At 42.9% G+C, this 19,907-nt stretch overlaps 1 protein-coding gene across 1 annotated transcript; it reads left to right on the forward strand.

Moving 5' to 3' along the window:
- Nucleotides 1-8,982: 8,982 nt before the first annotated feature.
- Nucleotides 8,983-18,510, forward strand: ube2g1a (ubiquitin-conjugating enzyme E2G 1a (UBC7 homolog, yeast)). The gene is made up of 6 exons (XM_061247727.1): nucleotides 8,983-9,190; nucleotides 14,452-14,554; nucleotides 14,833-14,930; nucleotides 15,244-15,422; nucleotides 15,997-16,122; nucleotides 16,882-18,510. The coding sequence occupies exons 1-5, from the start codon at nucleotides 9,145-9,147 to the stop codon at nucleotides 16,081-16,083; spliced, it is 513 nt and encodes a 170-aa protein (XP_061103711.1). The 5' UTR covers nucleotides 8,983-9,144; the 3' UTR covers nucleotides 16,084-16,122; nucleotides 16,882-18,510.
- Nucleotides 18,511-19,907: the final 1,397 nt, after the last annotated feature.

The following is a 19,907-nucleotide window of genomic DNA, read 5'->3' on the forward strand; positions in this document are numbered from 1 at the left end:
CTAGTTGCCTTAGGTTTTTTCTTCACTATATGAAACGCATGTTTAATTGGATTCAGATGAGGTGAATGACTTCGCCAGTCAGATATAATACTTCTGGACACTAATTATGTTGCTGCTATCAGCAGTTAAATCATCAATGAAGACAAGTGAGTCAGTATCTGTGGCAGCCATACAAGTCCAAACAATATGACCCTCACTACCTTGTTTCACAGATGGGCAGCTGCTTTGGATCCCGAGCAGTTCCTCTTGGCCTCCACACTTTGCTCTTGTCATCACTCTGGTACAAGTAAATCTTGGTCTCTTCGGTCCACGGGACCTTTTTCCATAATTCTGCAGGCTTTTGATACTTTGCAGCAAACGGTAGCCTGCCCATCCTTTTATTGCGGCTAACTGGTGGTTTGTATCTTGCAGTGTAGGCTCTGTAGTTCATTAAGTCTTCTGAAGACAGTAGTTATCTGAAGAGTGTTTCTGATCTGTCTGACAGGTGGGTTTTTCTTCATTATGGTGAGAATTCTTCAGTCATCAACTGTAGAGGTCTTCTGTGGCCTACCAGGTCCCTTGCGATTACTGAGCTCACCAGCGCTATCTTCTTAATGATGTTACAAACGGTTGATTTTGATCAACATAGGGCCTATTTACATTTTACATTTTAGTCATTTGGCAGACGCTTTTAATCCAAAGCGACTTACAAGTGCATAGGTTCTACCACAAGTCAAAGCATCACATCCAGAACTAGGAAAATACACCTGGACTGCTGTTCTAAACATATAGTCGTCATCATAAGTGCAATTTTTTTTTTTTTTTTTTGGGGGGGGGGGGGGTGGGGTTAGACAGGGATAGGGGTATCAGAAGGGGGGGGCGGGGTAAATCAGGAGGGGGGACTAAGGTAGAGTTTGAAGAGGTGTGTTTTGAGTCTGCGTCGAAATAGGGGGAGGGATTCTGCTGTCCTGACAGCGGTAGGCAAGTCATTCCACCACTGAGGAACCAGAACGGAAAACGTGCAGCTCGACCGCCAGGTGCCCGTAGAGAGGGAATCGTAAGGTGACCAGAGCTGGCAGACCGGAGTGGTCTAGCTGGGGAGTAGGGAGTGATCAGGGATTGTATGTAATGTGGGGCAGTCCCCTTAGCAGCCTGAAATGCCAACACTAGGGCCTTGAATCGGATGCGTGCGGCAATAGGAAGCCAGTGGAGGCCAATGAGAAGCGGGGTGACATGAGCCGACCTGGGCTGACTGGTGATCAAGCGGGCTGCAGCATTCTGGACCAGCTGGAGGGGCTTGATGGCGCACGCTGGGAGACCGGCTCGGAGGGAGTTGCAGTAATCCAGGCGGGAAATGACGAGCGCCTGGACTAGGAGCTGGGTGGCTTTCTCCGTCAGGAGATGACGGATGCGGCGTATATTAAACAGAAAGAACCTGCAGGTTCTGGCAGTGGAGGATACTTGTGGAGCCAGGGAGAGGCAGTTATCAAGAGTCACCCCAAGATTCTTTGCCGTACGGGAGGAGGAAACTACAAAGTCCTCCACAGTCAGTGAGAGGTCGATTGACGGAGAGGACTTAGCAGGGATGTAGAGAAGCTCGGTTTTGGCAAGGTTGAGCTTCAGGTGATGGGAAGTCATCCATGCAGGGATATCAGCCAAGCAGGCAGAGATCTGTGTGGTGATTTGGGTGTCGGGGGGGAAGGAAATGAAGAGTTGGGTGTCATCAGCGTAGGAGTGATAAGAGAAGCCGTGGGAAGAGATAACAGAACCAAGAGACATGGTGTATAGCGAGAAGAGGAGAGGCCCAAGAACCGAGCCCTGCGGGACTCCAGTTCGTAGGGGTTGAGGGTCGGAGAGTGCGCCCCTCCAAGTCACCTGGTAGGAGCGACCAGAGAGGTAGGAGGAAAACCAAGCGAGTGCAGAACCTGTGACACCCATCCCAGACAGCGATGAGAGCAGAATCTCATGGTTGACTGTATCGAAGGCGGCCGACAGGTCGAGGAAGATGAGGACAGAGGAGAGGGATTTTGCTTTAGCAGAGTGGAGTGCCTCAGTGACCGCGAGCAGGGCGGTTTCAGTGGAGTGGCCACTCTTGAAGCCAGACTGGTTGGGGTCATGGAGATTGTTGTGGAGAAGATAAGTGGACAGTTGGGAGCAGACCGCCCGTTCCAGGGTTTTAGCGAGAAAGGGAAGAAGAGAGACAGGCCGGTAGTTGTTCAGGGCAGAGGGATCGAGAGTAGGTTTTTTGAGGAGGGGAGTGACTCTGGCCCTCTTCAGGGAAGAGGGCATGGTGCCGGAAGAGAGGGAGGTGTTGATTAGAGAGGAGAGAAAAGGGAGAATGTCCTCAGATATAGATTGTAGGAGGGGAGAGGGGATGGGGTCAAGAGGACAGGTGGTTGGGCGGTGGGAAGTAAGGAGTTTCAGCGTGTCGGCGTCAGAGAGGGGAGAAAAGGAGGTTAGGGAGTTGGGGAGGGTAGGAGGGTCAGCAGGGGTGGAGGGTTGGGAGAAGGAATTGCGAATAGCATCGACCTTCTTTTCAAAGAAGGAGACAAAGTCATCAGGTGTGAGTGATGAGGGGGGTGGGGGGGGAGGGGGGGCCAGAAGAGAGGAGAAAGTTGAAAACAGTTTGCGGGGATTAGAGGCGGCCGCGTTAATTTTCGAGTGAAAGAAGGAAGATTTAGCTAGAGAGACAGAGGAATGGAAAGATGATAAGAGGGCATGGAAGGAAGCTATATCACTGGGGAGACAGGACCTTTTCCATTTTCTCTCTGCCGCCCGCAGTTCGGTTCGGACAGCTCGTAGAGCATCAGAAAGCCAAGGACTGGGGGGGGAGGCCCGAGCTAGTTTGGTGGTGAGGGGACACAGAGAGTCAAAGGAAGATGAGAGGGAGGACATGAGAGTTGTAGCCGCATCATCGGTAGACAGTCGAGAGAAAGACTCCGCAGATGGTAGGGAGGAGAGGATTGTAGATGAGAGGGTGGAGGAAGACAGGTGGCGTAGGTTCCGTCGACAGGTGACAGTGGATGGTGGGAGAGATGGATGGGTGTTAGAGGAGAGTGGAAGAGAGAAAGAGATGAAGGAGTGGTCAGATATATGGAGTGGCGTTACAGAGAGGTTGGTTGTTGTGCAGCTCCTTGTGAAGATGAGGTCAAGAAGGTTGCCTGCTTTGTGGGTGGGAGGGGAAAGAGTGAGGGTAAGGTCAAAAGAAGAGAGGAGGGAGAGAAAGGTAGACTGGGTGGACTCTGAGTTGAGGTTGAAGTCACCCAGGAGGATCAGGGGGGTGTCATTGACAGGTGAGGAGCTGAGGAGGATGTCCATCTCATCCAAAAAGTTCCCCAGAGGACCCGGGGGGCGATAAACAACAATGATAAACAGTTTGCACGGCAGAGTAACAGAAACCGCATGAAATTCAAAAGAGGAGAAGGAGAGGGATGAGGAGAAGACACTAGATCTCCATGAGGATGAGATTAGGAGACCTGTGCCACCTCCTCTGCCAGAGGATCTGGGTGTGTGGGAAAAAGAGAAGGCAGAGGAAAGGGCAGCCGGGGTGGCCGTGTTCTCAGGTGAGAGCCACGTTTCAGTTAAAGCAAGAAAGTCAAGGTTGAGGTGGGAGGCATAGGCAGATATGAAGTCTGCTTTCTGGATGGCGGACTGGCAGTTCCAGAGGCCACCAGCCACACAGAGATCAATACCAGGGGATCTGGGAGGGAAGATGAGGTTTGAGATATTCTGCCCATGTTGGCGGGAGGCGAACCTCCTACCTGACTGGGACCTGGGGAGAGGAGAGAGGACAGGGATGGGAAGGAAACACATGGAGGGAACTAGGGAGGACAAGGGGAATACTACACAGTGGAATGAGGGCAGGCAGCAAAAACAAAATCATGCATCAGGCTCTTGGACAGCCTGGATGGACACCCGTAGATAGACACCCTCGACTTTGTACACCTGCGACTTCATACGCCGAGGCAAGTAGCCGAGGCTGCCGCACACAGCTGCCGCTGGTGCGCTACACAACTGCTTAAATAACACTGACGCTGAATACAGAAAATGCAACCAACCCACTGCAGAACAATAATGCACACTGAAGTGAGTTCAGGTGTGCCAGTACTAATAGCCTGAGCAGGGTGCAAAGTATTGGCTCCTCCTACAACAAAAGCTGTGGCCTGCCAGCCAGTAAAACAATAGCCTAACTTAATAGCCTAGCTTACCTGAGAGAAACAAACACCTAACCCAGTTTCACTGAATCTAAATAAACACCACTTGTAATAGCTAACAAACAAACAAGTACACAACAGAACACTATAATGACAACTAAACTGAATTTAGAATCAGCAAGCAAACAAATAATACTTAACTAATCCAGGAGAAAATGCAACCAACCCACTGCAGAACAATAATGCACACATGTCTCTGACTCCTTTTTTCTTATTTTTCAGTCTCATATTGGCTTCATTGACTTTCACTGGCAAACTCTGGTTCTCATGGTGACAAACGACAACCATGGCAACTACAGTGGTGTGCAAAAATTTGGGCACCCATAGAAAACCTTTTACAAGAATATCTAAGTGAACAAATTGAACAAAACATGACACATTTCTTCACATTTTAAAGCAAATTTAAATTTTTTACAGTTTCAAAATAATAAAAAAAGGAAAAAGGACCTGTGCAAAAGTTTGAGAACCTTGTCAGTTAATTGTAACTCCTCCTCGGGCAACTATAACAGCTTGTAAACGCTTTCAATTCTCACTTTCAGAATTCTTCACCATTCTTCCAGACAGAACACCTCTAATTCAGAAATATTCTTTGGCCTCCTTGTATGTATGGCATGCTTCAGATCTCTCCACAGATTTTCAATAGTATTTAAGTCTGGGGACTGTGGTGGCCATTCCAGAACCTTCATCTGTCTTTCCTGGAGGTACTTCATGGTTGATTTTTGAGGTATGCTTTGGATCATTGTCTTGCTGGAATACCCAACTTCTCTTCAACTTCAATGTCTGGACTGACCTTCAAACATTATCTAGAATTTCTTCATATTTGCAGTGCACTTTTGCAGTGATGCGTGGGTTCTTCTGAACCATGCCTTGTCTTCAACTGTTCCATTTAATTTACTATTTTCTAATAATGTTTCTGACAGTGGAAATAGGTTGTTTGAAATGTTGAGAGAATTTTTGTAGCCTTCCCCTTCTTGGTGGAAATGAATCTTCATTCTGACATCCTTGGACAACTGTTTAGTGGCTCTTCTGTCTGGTTGTTACCACCAGACAGAAGAGCCACTGCCGTTGGATACTTTAGATGGCATGGAGTTACTTCAGAATAAAAAGCCCTGGAATTATATTTACTTGACTCACCAACAAGTAAATCACCTGGGTCTGAGCCTTAGTAATCATCTTTTTAAAAAGTAACAAAGAATAATCCAAAAGGGTTCCCAAACTTTTGCACAGGGCCCCTTTCCTTTTTAAATAATTTATAAACAGTAAACAATGAAAATAAAAATCTAATTTCAGCACCCCACTGTACGGCAAAAACCTCTGGATCATGACTAGATACTGAAAGCTCTCTTATACCTGGCAATTGAACACATCTGACTAATCAAAAACACCTGTGAAGACATTTGTGCCAAACTGCACGGTGCCCTGAATGGGAGACTACATATAAAAAGTCATTTAAATAGTATATTCATTTTGAATACATGTGAATTGTTTGATTACAAATGTAAAATTGTGGAGTACATTATATTACATTATAGTCACTTCGCAGATGCTCTTATCCAGAGCAACGTACAATAAAGTGCAAATCATAAACAGAGACAAGTGCGCTGAAAGACTCGAGAGGGAAGTACGGTTCCAAGTGCTGGAGTGATTACAGATTAAAACATGAACCCTTGTTGAATAATCAGATAACTGACCAAGTAGCAATAACACAGCAACTAGAATACTACAAACTACAGAGCCAAACCAAGAAAGAATATGTCTTTGGCCCAAACATTATGGAGTTCACTATATGTTAAATTACTTTCGGTCCCCTAAAATGGAGGGACTGTGCATACAAAGGACTGAAAAAACCCTAGAGGAAAGTAGAGTTTCAAGTGGGCTCCACTGACACTGAAAGCCTGACCTCTGGTGGTCATAGGGTGGAAGGCGGGGAACCCATTTATTTGTCATCAATTTCTGGAGCATATTACGCATAATATCCTACTCATAGTCATTTAGTGAAGCATATTGGTGAAGCACTTTAGTTTTTCTTACTTTATCTGGACAAACCACCCAGACCACATGTCAAAGTGCTATTTATTGTATTTTATTCTTCAGAAACTTGCATACGCATAATTTCAAAAATGCAGTTGTGTACATTTCAAAATTATTGTTATGCAGTAGCTCTTAGATTGTTGTGTATCTTTGTCAATATCCATGTCATTACATTACATTACATTACATTACGTGGCATTTAGCAGACGCTCTTATCCAGAGCGACGTACAACAAAGTGCAAATCAATCACAAGAACAAGTGCAAAAGTAGACCTGAGAGGACAGTACAGTTCCGAGTCCTAGTGTAAACATACAGAAATTCAGAACCCTTGAAGAGTACAATCAGCTTTCAAACTAGCATACCACTGTTGGCAGCTAGAATTCAACAACAGCCAATAAAAACAACAATACCTATACAAGTAACGATATCTATACATAAGTGCCATTACGGTCTAAGGCTAATCACAGTGATTGTGAGTTGGGGAGGGAAAGGTGTAGCCTGAAGAGATGGGTCTTCAGTCTGCGCTTGAAGGAGGTCAGAGACACTGCCGTTCTGACATTCACCGGGAGGTCATTCCACCACCGTGGGACCAGGACAGACAGCAGTCGTGAGCGTGAAGTGCAGGTGTGGCGAGGGGGAGGCGCCAGACGGCACGAAGTGGCAGAACGGAGGGGTCTTGTTGGTGTATAGGTCTTGATAAGGGATTGAATATACACAGGGGCTGATCCTTTAACTGCCTGGTATGCGAGCACCAAAGTTTTAAATTTGATGCGACCCATTACAGGCAGCCAGTGGAGGTTGCTGAGCAGGGGGGTGACATGTGAATGTCTGGGAACATTGAATACCAGACGGGCTGCAGCATTCTGGATGAGTTGTCGGGGTCTGATGGCAGATGCTGGAAGGCCAGCCAGCAGAGAATTGCAATAGTCCAGGCGGGACAGGACCATTGCTTGAACAAGGAGCTGAGTGGAGTAGGTGGTGAGAAAGGGTCGGATTCTCCGGATGTTGTACAGGAAGAACCTGCACGCCCGGGTCACCGTAGCGATGTTCTTGGAGAAGGATAGTCTGTTGTCCATCACCAAGGTTTCTTGCACTAGGGGATGAGGTCACTGTGGTATCCCCTAGTGAGATGGAGAAATCAGAGAAGGGAGAGGTTAAAGCAGGGATGAAGATCACCTCCGTCTTATCTGGGTTGAGCTTTAGATGGTGGTTGCCCATCCAGCTCTGGATGTCTCTCAGGCAGGCGGAGATACGGGTAGAGACCTGTATGTCTGATGGGGGGAAAGAGAGAAAGAGTTGGGTGTCATCGGCATAACAATGATAGGAGATGCCATGAGCAGAGATAACGGGGCCAAGGGATCTTGTGTAGATGGAGAAGAGGAGGGGCCCGAGGACTGAGCCCTGGGGGACTCCTGTAACAAGGGGGCGAGGGGTTGACACTCCTCCAGCCCAGGACACCTGGGAGGACCGGCCAGAGAGATAAGATTGGATGTCAATTTTACAATTACAATTTTACAAAGATTTTACAAAGATCAATTTCACACCATATTCTAATGGTAGAACCTTTGAGTTAGTCTTCAGTTGTCCCTTGCTGGCCACATGTTCAAACATCATCGTTTTGGACTGTGTTGTTTGTGGGTTATTTGTTCTCTCATTCTAGATGCTATGAGGCACTGCCTTCACCATGCTGGGCAAAGACGTGACACTTTCATGGATTTATGAGGGTGGGGAGTTGAGTTTCCTGGGCCTCCTCTTCGTGATGACTGAACAGAGCATTCCTTCTTGTCATGGCCAGGTCATTGCTTTTCCCCTATAATAACAGCAGAGTAAAATGGTAAATATATATTCAGTGATACACATCTGAGGGTGCATAACCTTTACAGGCAGTGAAGTATTTTGTAAGACCATCTGCTTACTCTCGAATTACTAAACCAGATGGTTACCTTCTAATAAAGTAAACATGCTGTATTGAGTGTTCATACTTACGCAATCGCATTATACGGCATATTAAGTAAGAGTGTAAAAGATAAATCAAAAGTTATTTTGGATTAATTAATTCGTTCGTTCGTTTAGAATACCTAATGTGTAGCCTTAACTGTAGAATCTCTCCCCACCTTCAAGCGCAAACTGAAGACGCACCTCTTCAAGCAGCACCTCTCCCCGTCCCTCCCTACCTCCCTGTGAACCTTAATTGGTGTCTTTCTGTGATTTACTTTGTGTATCGGTATTTTTAGTTGGCTAGGTAAGCAGTATTTGGATAGTTAAGTTTGGTCACTTTTGCTTTGTTGTTTGTTTGTTTGTTTGTTAAAAAAAAAATTAAATAGGCCCTGGTCCTTATCTTTGTTATACAGGTAGCAGTTGAAATTGTACTTCCCTCTAGGGTCTTTCAGCGCACTTATCCCTGGTTATGGGTATGCACTTTGTTGTACGTCGCTCTGGATAAGAGCGTCTGCCAAATGCCATTAATGTAATGTAATGTACTGTTGTCTATTGTTTTTATAGAATGTCCTTTTTTCCCACAGGCACAAGATTAGTCGGAGACCCCTCACCAAATGTGGAACATTTGATTTGTTGCTGTATTTGTTTTCTTCGATGCTAGGGGATTCAACTTCGCCGAACATTATATATTCTGAATTGCTAGTCCTTTTTGATGAGCCAATTTCAAGCATATTGCCGTTTATTACACATAGAAATGTGTTATCTGAACATCGTTTATCCACGCAAGCACGGGATATTATTGCTGTCCGACGGATATTTGTGCGCACGCGCAACATGGGCCAAACTGAGCGAAACTCTGGATGGAAGAGACGAGCGGTGGCTGTTGCTAGCTATTTATTGAACGCAGTTGTTTCTGTTGATACCATAAATCGGCCTGTTTAACGTCAAGTTTGTTGTTTTAAATTCCAAGAGTACAAAGTCATGACAGAGCTACAGTCAGCGTTGTTACTCAGGAGACAGCTGGCAGGTAAATCTAAAAACTGGTTGCTCGCTCGCTAACGTTAGCTAGTAAGCACTGGGATGAAAATGCAATGGACTTGCTGGCTAAGTTAGCTTGTTGGCTAACAGTTATATCATCAATTTGTGTGGCCCACTTTCGACACGCTTTTTTGATTATTTAACGAAGTGCTGTAGATGTCGGAGTTAAAGACTGCGACTATAACGTAACATCAAGCCAGGCTGCTTACTCGGCAGTGAAAAGGAAAGGTGCATTTGCTGCCGAGTTAACGTTAGCTATTCCGTTACTTTTAAACTTCCAGTTGTGTTCCACAAGGTGCATTGACAGGCAATCGGGCCTGTCTGTTTTAGCTAGCTAGCTAGCGTGCTGTGGAGCAACTCTAACATTACTTAATGCAAGCCCTTGCCGTAATATTTGGCCAGCTACTTAACATTAGCAAGCCGGCTTCTTATGACACACGGGCTTGGTTTAATAGCTTTTATCAATAAGTAACGCTGACTCGCTGGCCTAGCTACACAGCTAGCCTTCAATAGCTTCTTAACTACAGTACAAACAGTTCGCTTGGGTTACCTGACGTTATAGGTAGCTAAGTTATCATTTAATGTTTTGGTTGAAGAACGATTTTCCCGTCCGTTGGAATTGATCATGATAACATAGACATGTACCGTACAATAGTTAACGTTAGCTAAGTTAGCCAATCAGTTTTATCTCTTTGTTTAAACTGTTGCTAATTGACGTTAGCTTTGTGTGTGTGAGTCGGTGATTTGGCTAGCTAACTTGGCAAGCTAGCTATCGTTGAGAAATTGTTTCAGGATTGAGACAGGATGTATAGTTAAGATGTATTCCCACGTTCCCCCCTGAAATGTTATAACTATAATATAATACGAATATATTGCATTCTCTTATGACAACAATTTTCATTGCCCCGCTTCTTTGTCCTCCGTACACTGGATGCATCCGCTGAGTGACAGTCTATCTTATCGTTTAGCTAGCTAGCTAGCTAGCTAGGTCGGCTGGAAACTGCTCGGCCCGGCATTACCGCGCATGCGTATATGGATTGTCACTCCATGTGCTAGCCATGAAGAGACGGGTTTTTATCAAAGTATCTCTGGTAGCGCTGTTCGTTAATTGTACGGTCATATATACGAAAGATGTCTAAATAAAGAAGTGTCTAGCATCAAGACAGGCGAGTGCCCCTGTGCGCAATTAATTAAATAGAAATGAATACATATATTTTAATGCATATATGTATTTAATACACATATAAAAATATGTAATATTTATTTAATGCATTAATTACATTTACTGTTTACTCGTACTTTACCCTTAACTGACACATCCCTATATATGCTTACGCTATTATTAATATACATAGAATGGCACCATGAGCTTATGAGCGTACATTCATTGTGTATTTTTGTAGGGATAATGACATTTTAGCGGAGTCAAATTAAGACATTTTTCAAAACCTGATCACAGAAAACCTCCAAGTAAAACATTAACATTGCACAGGCACAGCTGTTTCTGTAAATCAGAAGGCTGTATGTCAGTAGTGTCTTGAGTACCACAGTACTGCAGCTCATTGAAACTACTTGTTTCTACCTGATTGGCAGTGACTCATGACTGTATTTTTTGAGATAATTGGAAAAATGACTAAAAAGGTGTAAAAGCAAGCTAATCCTTAATAGAAAGTGAACATCTTCTTTTCCTCTTGGCATTTGGTGAATGTCTGAAGAGCTACAAAGTGTTTCATTCAGCCTTGCTTGCAGTGCAACAGAGAGAACAGGGGTAAATGACTGTAACCAAGTATAGCAGTGAGTCAGCCCCGCTTTGATTGAAGGGCCAGTACTGCAGAAGGCACCAAACATATCCGCTTACCTCTGGGCACGGAAACGGACAGCTTGCCTTGAGCTCGCAGGATTCATCAGCTTGAAGCTGAGCATTAGACGATTACTGAAGATGGGCTGATTTTTCCAACAAAGGATTTTTTAAAATTTGTATTTATTTATCTACCTGGGACAGTGCACATTAATCTACATTTTCAGTTTCCACATCAATGGGCCTGTGTTAGCTAATGAGCTAGTCCCTAACCTGCATGTCTTTGGACTCACGCAGATGTCACAGTGGTGTATAGGGTGCTGCGTCACCGTCATCCTTTAAACCGGGAGGGGAGCTAAAGGTGACGGGAGGAAAATAATTTTTGTCTCTACTGCTTCCATCCACCATCCAAAGTTAAAGCAGAATGGCTAATTAAACTCCAAACTTCTAAACCAGCTCCAGATGTAGTGTAGAGGCTAGTAAGGCTATATGAGTTATGATTATTCCTGTAAATTCCTAGCCTTGTCACTACATGGGCTTGTTTTACAGTGTGTTTCCAGCATGAATCTGTCAAATGCTGTAAAAAGGAAAGAAAAATGGAAAAGAAATCCTGATTCATGCAATGACTGTCTGCTATGAGACATGTACGGGAAATGGGGCATGATTTTGGTTTTAAAATGTCCAACACATGTTTTTATTCTGCGTCCAGCATACCTCTCGGGGGATATTGAGTAGAACATTCTACATAGCGTACGCTGAGACACTGGCTGAGATGCGAGTGTGTGTCTGCGTTTCAGAGAATGTGCTGCGGCTCAGTGCTGTAATGTGTCAGGTGCCCCTGCGGAATATCATACGTGTTGAATATTATTTTCCATGCTTGGGCCATCTGCCTGTTATGAGAAGGTGATGGGGTAACTACATACAAAGTGTACATAGAAATTCTTTGAATTCTATAGTTATTCTCTTGTATTTTGTCTTGGTCATCTTGTGTCATTTATCAGTTATGAGAATCTTATGGACTGGACCAAAACTTAATGTAGCCTACATAACCTGCTTTGTTAATTGTTCAAGTGAAATACAGACTTTCACAAGTGCACAATTCAGTGCACAAGTGGTAGCTATATTTTGATATTATGTGATAAGCTGAAAGATGACAGAAGTCCTTTCTTGCACAAGTTTTGTAAAATCCCTTCCTATAATTGAAAAAGGCTCACTGACTTGTTGACTCACCCTCTATCTGTGTTTATAGTCCTTAAATTTGGGTTTCAAAATATGCAGTTAATGGGCCGGCACTCTGTACCAAAACATCTAGCTGTACAATAATTCAAGCTCATTGGTTGAAAATGGTTAATTGGTTCTAATTTCCACAGCCAATGGCCTTTCAACTTCAGTGCATTCACAGAGAAGGGGTGGGATAAACCGTGTAGTGGTTTGAGCGTATCTGTTGACCGTTAGAAGTCCAAAATGACCTATTGTCCCTTTAAGCTTGCAAGGAGCTTTAAAGATCAGCCTGCCATTTGGCATAAATCAGAGGATTTTAATGTCAATTTCCGTGCACCCTGTTTTGACTTCCTCTGGCCGTGGCTTTATGTGAATGCTTACTAACCTATCGAGTGGTTGTTCATGGTTGCTTTCCACACTTTGATAGCATTCCATACAGTTGTGTGGATAGGCCTTTCCCTTCTATTAATGTGATTGTGGGAAAGCGATGTCCAGTACATTGAATTTAAGTTTTCTGCAATTATATTAGCAGTTTGTTTCCCTGATTTGGAGTTTCCAACTGTTTGCAGCTGAAATGCACACTTGCTGTACACTGTCCCAAATGTCAGTTACTCGATTCCACACTCCTATGCGTACACTATATAGGAGAGCCAATGCTGATTTTAAGAGAGTAGTCTTTGACTGCCCTGGCTTAACCTTTAGCTATGTGGCAGCCAATCACCGTCGGTGTGTGAGTGTGTGTATGAATGGGTGAATGAGAAGCATCAATTGTACAGCGTTTGGATAAAGGTGCTATATAAATGCCGACCATTCACCATTTAGTCCGGTCCCCTTATAATCTTGCCATGTTCTGGAAAGCAGGGTAATTGACTTTGCGATAGACTATCTGGTGATGACTGAGTGTCCCGATATGGGGTTGGTCAGGGGGAAGGGGGCTTCTTTCCAAATAGCAAGTTCACAATTCTTTTTATTTTTTTCAAGTTACTTGGAATAAAAAAATCATTGTAAAATTATTAAAAATAAAATGGAAAGGTCTAGATCAGGGGTGTCAAACTGAATTCCCAGGGGGCCGCAGTGTCTACAGGTTTTTGTGGTTGCCTTTCAATCAGCTGTCAATTAAGGCCTTGAGAACAAGGTGTGTGGATTCTTTAGCCAATCAAAGACTTAAATGGACCACAGGTGCCGGGAACAACCCGAAAACCAGCAGACACTGCGGCCCTCCAGGACTGGAGTTTGACACCTGTGGTCTAGATGAACAAAAATGTAAAACCTTAAATAAGTTATGTGTTCTTGTTAAAGTAGGATTCATTGAATATCATCTTTGTCAACAATAAACAACTTTCTGCGGATGGATATTTCCCTTCCTGCTAACACTGCTGCTAGTAAACTCCCTGAACCTCTAGCTCAGGGGTGTCAAACTGAATCCCCAGGGGGCCGCAGTGTCTGCGGGTTTTTGTGGTTTCCTTTCAATCAGCTGCCAATTAAGGCCAATTAAGGCCTTGAGAACAAGGCGTGTGGATTCTTTAACCAATCAATGACTTGAATGAACCCAGAACACTCCAAAAACCAGCAGACACTACGGCCCTCCAGGACTGGAGTTTGACACCTGTGCTCTAGCTACTCCTACCAAAATGTGACTGCTCAGATTATCGTATTGCACCCAGCCTTTGACCTTGCATTGAGCTAGTCTCCCCTGTTCATGTTACTGTATTTGTGTCCCTGTGCTATGTATAGTCAGTGCTACCTTTGAGAGCTGCTGTGTTGAGTCATTCCCTGCAAACCTTTTTTCTCCTGAAGCCACTTTATTGAGCCACTGTGAAACAAAGTTACTCAGTCCCCTTTTATGAATTCAGTTGATTATTTCATGTGCTGAACAGTAGTGTTCTTGCAAGAATATTAGATGTTTTTCATTGTACTAGCCAGCTGGTAATCTTTCTTCTTTCTTATTTGTTGTCATGCTAGGGTTACCTATTGTACAAGGTTATCACTTCACAAAACACTTCATATTTTAAACATGCTATTACAAGTTATGTTAAAGGGGCAAATCACAGAAAAATAAACAGAATGATGCGACCTGCGTGTTACATCTCCCTTAACAGACGGATGTGACCTGCGTGTTACATCTCCTTTAACAGACGGATGTGACCTGCGCATTACATCTCCCTTAAAGGACTGGGAAAGCTGTGTTTTCAGCCAGTTCATCCTGTTGACACGTCTTCCTTTTCTTTCAGAACTGAATAAAAATCCAGTAGAAGGTTTCTCGGCAGGCTTGATAGATGACAATGACCTTTACAGATGGGAAGTGCTAATAATTGGTCCCCCAGATACACTGTAGTAAGTATATATCATGCTGATATACTTGTTTGCTTATTACAATATTATGACATAAATGATCCTTGAAGCCAATCAAATTATAGCCCATGAACAAAATGCATGACCAGGGTGAAATTGCACAAGAGGAATCTTGCTGTTCTCTTCTGTTCTCTTACTGCTATTGGTATTTCAAGGTTGTGGAATTTCAAAGCCTTGGGTAACCATGTGATGTTGTAATTTGAATAAATATTTTGCTGAAACTGACTATTTGACACCCTGATTTCTCTTTGTGTTTGCAGTGAAGGTGGTGTGTTTAAAGCGCATCTCACATTCCCCAGAGATTATCCACTCAGGCCACCCAAAATGAAGTTTATCACTGATATATGGCATCCTAATGGCAAGTGGTCATCTAATACTGTATTTGCAGCAGACCTGGGTCAAATACCTAATTGTTTTGGATTCAAATACTCTCCTATGCTTCACTGAGTTTGTCTGGTGTATTGGAACCTATTAAACACTCCTGGTCCTCTTGGTAGGCTTAATTGCACCAGGCAAGATCAAACAAACGCAGAAAAGTACTTGATTTTAAAACAATTCCGTAATTGACCCAGCTCTGATTTGTGGTTCTCAACTCCAATAATGCATGCACACACTTTTTCTGTGATTTTATTGGTAATCTGAATAATTGTATTTTCTCATCTCCTTTCTAGTTGATAAGAGCGGTGATGTATGCATTTCGATTCTCCACGAACCAGGAGAGGATAAGTACGGTTATGAAAAACCTGAAGAACGCTGGCTCCCCATTCATACAGTCGAGACCATTATGATTAGTGTCATTTCAATGTTGGCTGATCCCAACGGAGATTCTCCTGCCAATGTGGATGCTGCAGTAAGTCTGTTTCATACCATGTGCTGAAATGCTGTAGATTTATTGCAGAACTTTAACTATATATATATGGTACAGCATTACCATAACATAAGTAATTATCATGTTTTAATGAAGGTAGCTGTTTTAGGGGCTGCTTTCACAGACTAAAGCACTCGATAGGTTAAGCTTCTTTCTGGACTAAATTGAGTTCTGTTTGGAGAATCTTTAAAATGGAATTTATTCTAGGACTAGGCATATGTTTTGGCATATGCACTTGCAGATCTTGTTGAACATTATGAATGGAGAAATACTGCTATAAATGAAGACACTTACAATCAATTAAGCAATGACAACATTGCAGGGTCCTTATCTATGTCCACAAAGTCACTGATGGAATTCATTTTGCAAATACAAGTTCTGTTTTCAATGTGAATTGGCCATTTTAAAGCGTAATTATTGAAATGCTTTCCTGGCCACACTGTGGTCCTGCAGGCAGAGGCTGTCTGTGTGTATACCAGCATTCAAAAATGCATTTTGGGGGTGCTTATGAAATGTCCTGTTAAGTTTACTATGAAATATCCGTATTGTGTTACAGAAAGAGTGGAGGGAAGACCGACATGGGGAATTCAAAAGGAAAGTCGCACGCTGTGTAAGAAAAAGCCAAGAGACTGCCTTTGAGTGATACCTATCCAGCAACGTGTAGCTACACCTTTTTTTCAGGGTAAGTAATTGAACTCGTTTTTCTTTTTCAAGCTTGCACAAGTTATTTTGAAACTATTTCTACAAGACAATTATGCAGTACTGCATTTTGAATGTATTGAAGAAGGTTTACCTTTTTGTGAGTTACGGAACATTGTAGAATTCATTGCAGGCTACAAAATAATCCCTATGAATGCATCATCTTGTCCAACACTTATCCTGACCCAAATAAACAAATCCTACCATGAACTCTTCAGCTGTCTGCAGTGGATTTTGTGGCCTGTTCTTCTGTACAGCTAACATGATAACACTGCTTTCACTTTACTATTAGTCAAATACAGTGGGCTCCTCAATTACTGGCAATGCACAAAATAAATAAAAAAGAAACCATACAATTAAGAAATTGTGGGTTGAACTTAGAGTAGTGGATTTTTTTAAATTAAATGTATTTTGGTTGGTTCCATTGAACAACAATATTTCCCATATGTATTTTGAGTTTCTCAACTACATTGTAAATTATGTAAGTATTTTTGTGCATTGTGCCAGTAATTCTAGGGCTCAGTGTACATTAGTCAACATGCATTTTGAAGAAATAACATGATGTCAGGGTATGTGTGGGAGGGAAATGTTGCATTATGTAAATGAGGGTGGAAGGAAAATTTATCATTTCAATACGTCATTGTGGAATAAGGATTAGTACTGTAGTTTCTTACACTTGTGGCTGGAGAGAGGATTTGCATTTGAACTGGCAGTAGCTGATACTCGTTTTTGTCTTTCACAGGTCTCCAATTGAGAAACATGGCACTGTTTTTCTGCACTCTACCCACCTATTGCCGGACTTGTCCTTTTTGGTTGTTGGCACAGGCAGGCTGGCAGAATAGGCTGCAATAGAACACCACAGCCGTTACTGACGTTGTTGGAAAAATGCCTAGCAAGTGCCAAAATAAAGATGATTACGCAATTTTCAAAATCCATGAACTGCTTCAACTTTCAGGAAGAATTGTAAAGACCTGTACATAGCACAAACATAAACCTGATAATATATAAACTGTTCATATCCATCCAGCAACACACATAGTACCAAATAAATAGCGCTTCTGTAGTTAGAATATGAATCCTGTAAATTCTTGAAGATCCCCCCAACCCCCCCCACCCCAAAACATCCTCCTTTTTTCTTGTGAGCATTTGCTGAACAGGTTGCTTTGAAAGACAGACAAGTTAAAGGGCAACAGCGGGAAAACCAAGGGTTTTGCGATAATTCAGCAGTTTGAAATGAACTTTTGATTCTAAAATAACCATAACTGTCTGAATGGTTGTATCTGGGCTTGCATACATTTTCTTGAGTTGAAAGGGTGTTCTCCAAGGTGGCAGTAAAACACTTACAGCATGCTTGTCATGGTGGATCCCTTCTTGCTTTCAGTCCTTCAGGTAAATGCTATAAATCTCAAGTTGAACATTTTTATTCATATTTTTCCGTTGGTTTTTAACACAAGAAGCTCACACTTAAACAAAAGGGTGTTCCTGTGCAACGTGGTGGAATACACCTGGTGTTTTGTTTGGTTTCAGGTGCACCTGCAGAATTGGTGATTCTTCAGAGGTGCTGCATGCGCAAGGACTTTCTGATTCATAATTTTAATTTGTTTTTCAAAAGTGCCTCCTATTAAATTGCTTGGTAATTGCACCCTGCATCAAACAAAAAATGTAAGGGTGAGAAGCCAGTGAAATTGCTACATACACTTAAGTGTGTGTGTGTGTGTGTGTGTGTGTGTGTATTCCTTTCTCAGACCCTTTGTACCGTGATAATAATTATAATATTAATAACATGGGGTAGCAATAACCTTTTGTGTACAGTGCACTCTTTGCACCTGTTCATTTTCAACATTCAATTGAAATTTGGGACATTTGGAGCCCGTCTAGCCTAATACACATTTTGAAGCAAATTATTTTGGTGCGCTTGTTTTTGTGGTTCCCTGGGACAGGTTTATTAAGCATGCTTTCACTATATTTTCATGTGGACAGTTTCTGGGTTTGGTTAAAAAAATGCTTGTGTGTGTGGGAAGGGGGGGGGTTGCTGGTGTGTGTGTGTGTGTGTGTGTGTGTGTGTGTGTGTGTGTGTGTGTGTGTGTGTGTGTGTGTGTGTGTGTGTGTGTGTGTGTGTGTGTGTGTGTGTGTGTGCGTGCGTGCGTGCGTGGGTGTTTGATTGCTTGTGTGTGTGATTATTTTTTTGTTTGTTTTTATTTCCCGTTTTCTTCCCCCACCTGTATTTCCTTCATTTTATTTTGGCTCTGGTGGACTACTGCGGTTTTCTTGCCTAATGTACAAAGACAAAATACTGATGTATATTTTTCATGTAATGGAAATTGTCACCTTCTGTAGTGAGTTCTTCCAAAATATAATTTTTTTTCAATAATTGCTTGGTGTATTTTGTATGTAGACTACGATCGATATGGTCTCGCAATCAGAAAATCTTTTTGCCGTTTTAAATGCCATACATTTATTGACTTAAAATGTTGGAGTAACTCCTCCAGAAAGTTTTGGGTTTGACAGATGCTCAACAAACTGTCAGGGCACTTTACATTGTTCCTCCAATGCTGAGCACCGTAATAAGTTATTTTGGTTATGTAGCATTTGAGTTTGAAAGAATACAAAGGTACTACAGGTATTTGTTGACCTGGCTTCACAGTTGTGTTTTGTTAGGCAGGTGTATTAATTTGTGTTGTAGTGAATGCAGAAGAGAACTGTTGCTATCGTCTTGATTCTTGCAAAAACTTGTGTATGCCCAAGTCAACAGTTTGGTTCATTATTAACAAGAAAAAACAACTGCTGAACTCCATTATGTAAAAAGAGCATGTAGGTGGTAAATGGTTGGCATTTATCCAAAGTGCTGTACAATTGATGCTTCTCATTCAGCCACACACACACACACCGATTGGCTGCCATGCAAGGTGCCGACCAGCTCGTCAGGAGCATTTCGGGGTTAGGTGTCTTGCTCAGGGACACTTCAACACAGCCCGGGCGGGGGATCGAACCGGCAACCCTCCGACTGCCAAACGACTGCTCTTACTGCCTGAGCCATGTCGCCCCATGATCGAAGAAGACCACTGTAGTGGATGACTGGTGAATACTCTATGGTGAAAAAAGAAAAAAAACCCTGACAACATCCCAACAGATCTCATCAAATGCAGGTGTAGAGGTGTCAAAGAACAGAAAGGTGAGATTACAGTTTTTAAAAAATATATTTTTAAAACGCCTAAAAGAGCCCCAAGAGTTCTGGAACAATGTCTTGTGGACAGATGAGACAAAGTTTAGTCCCAGAGTGATGGAAAGAGTGAAATGTGGAGAGAAAAGAATGAACTGCCCATGATCCAAACCATACCACCTCGTCTGTGAAACATGGTGGAGGATGTTATGGTTGGGGCCTGTATGGCTGGGGCTCACTTGTTTTCATCAATGATGTGACTGCAGACAGAAGTTGAACAATGAATTCAGAAGTCTGCAGAAATGTTTTATCTGTTGAGATAAAACCAAATGCCTGCAAAGCTATTGGACGGCACTTCATCAGGTAAAAGGCAATGACCGAAACATACTGCTAGGGGTTTGAATCCAATTGTACATGCATTTTGCATTCTGAAGAGAGGTCTGAAGTTCCCCAGGAACTGAAGTTGGCTGCAGTACAGGCCTGGCAGAGCATCACCAGGGAAAATACCCAGCATCTGCTGATGTCTGTGCATTGCATACTTCAAGCAGTCATTGCATGCAAAGGATATGTGATCAAATATGAAAAATTATTACTTTATTCTACATTAT

This window comes from Conger conger, chromosome 7 (assembly GCF_963514075.1).
Source record: "Conger conger chromosome 7, fConCon1.1, whole genome shotgun sequence".
Lineage (NCBI taxonomy): Eukaryota > Metazoa > Chordata > Actinopteri > Anguilliformes > Congridae > Conger > Conger conger.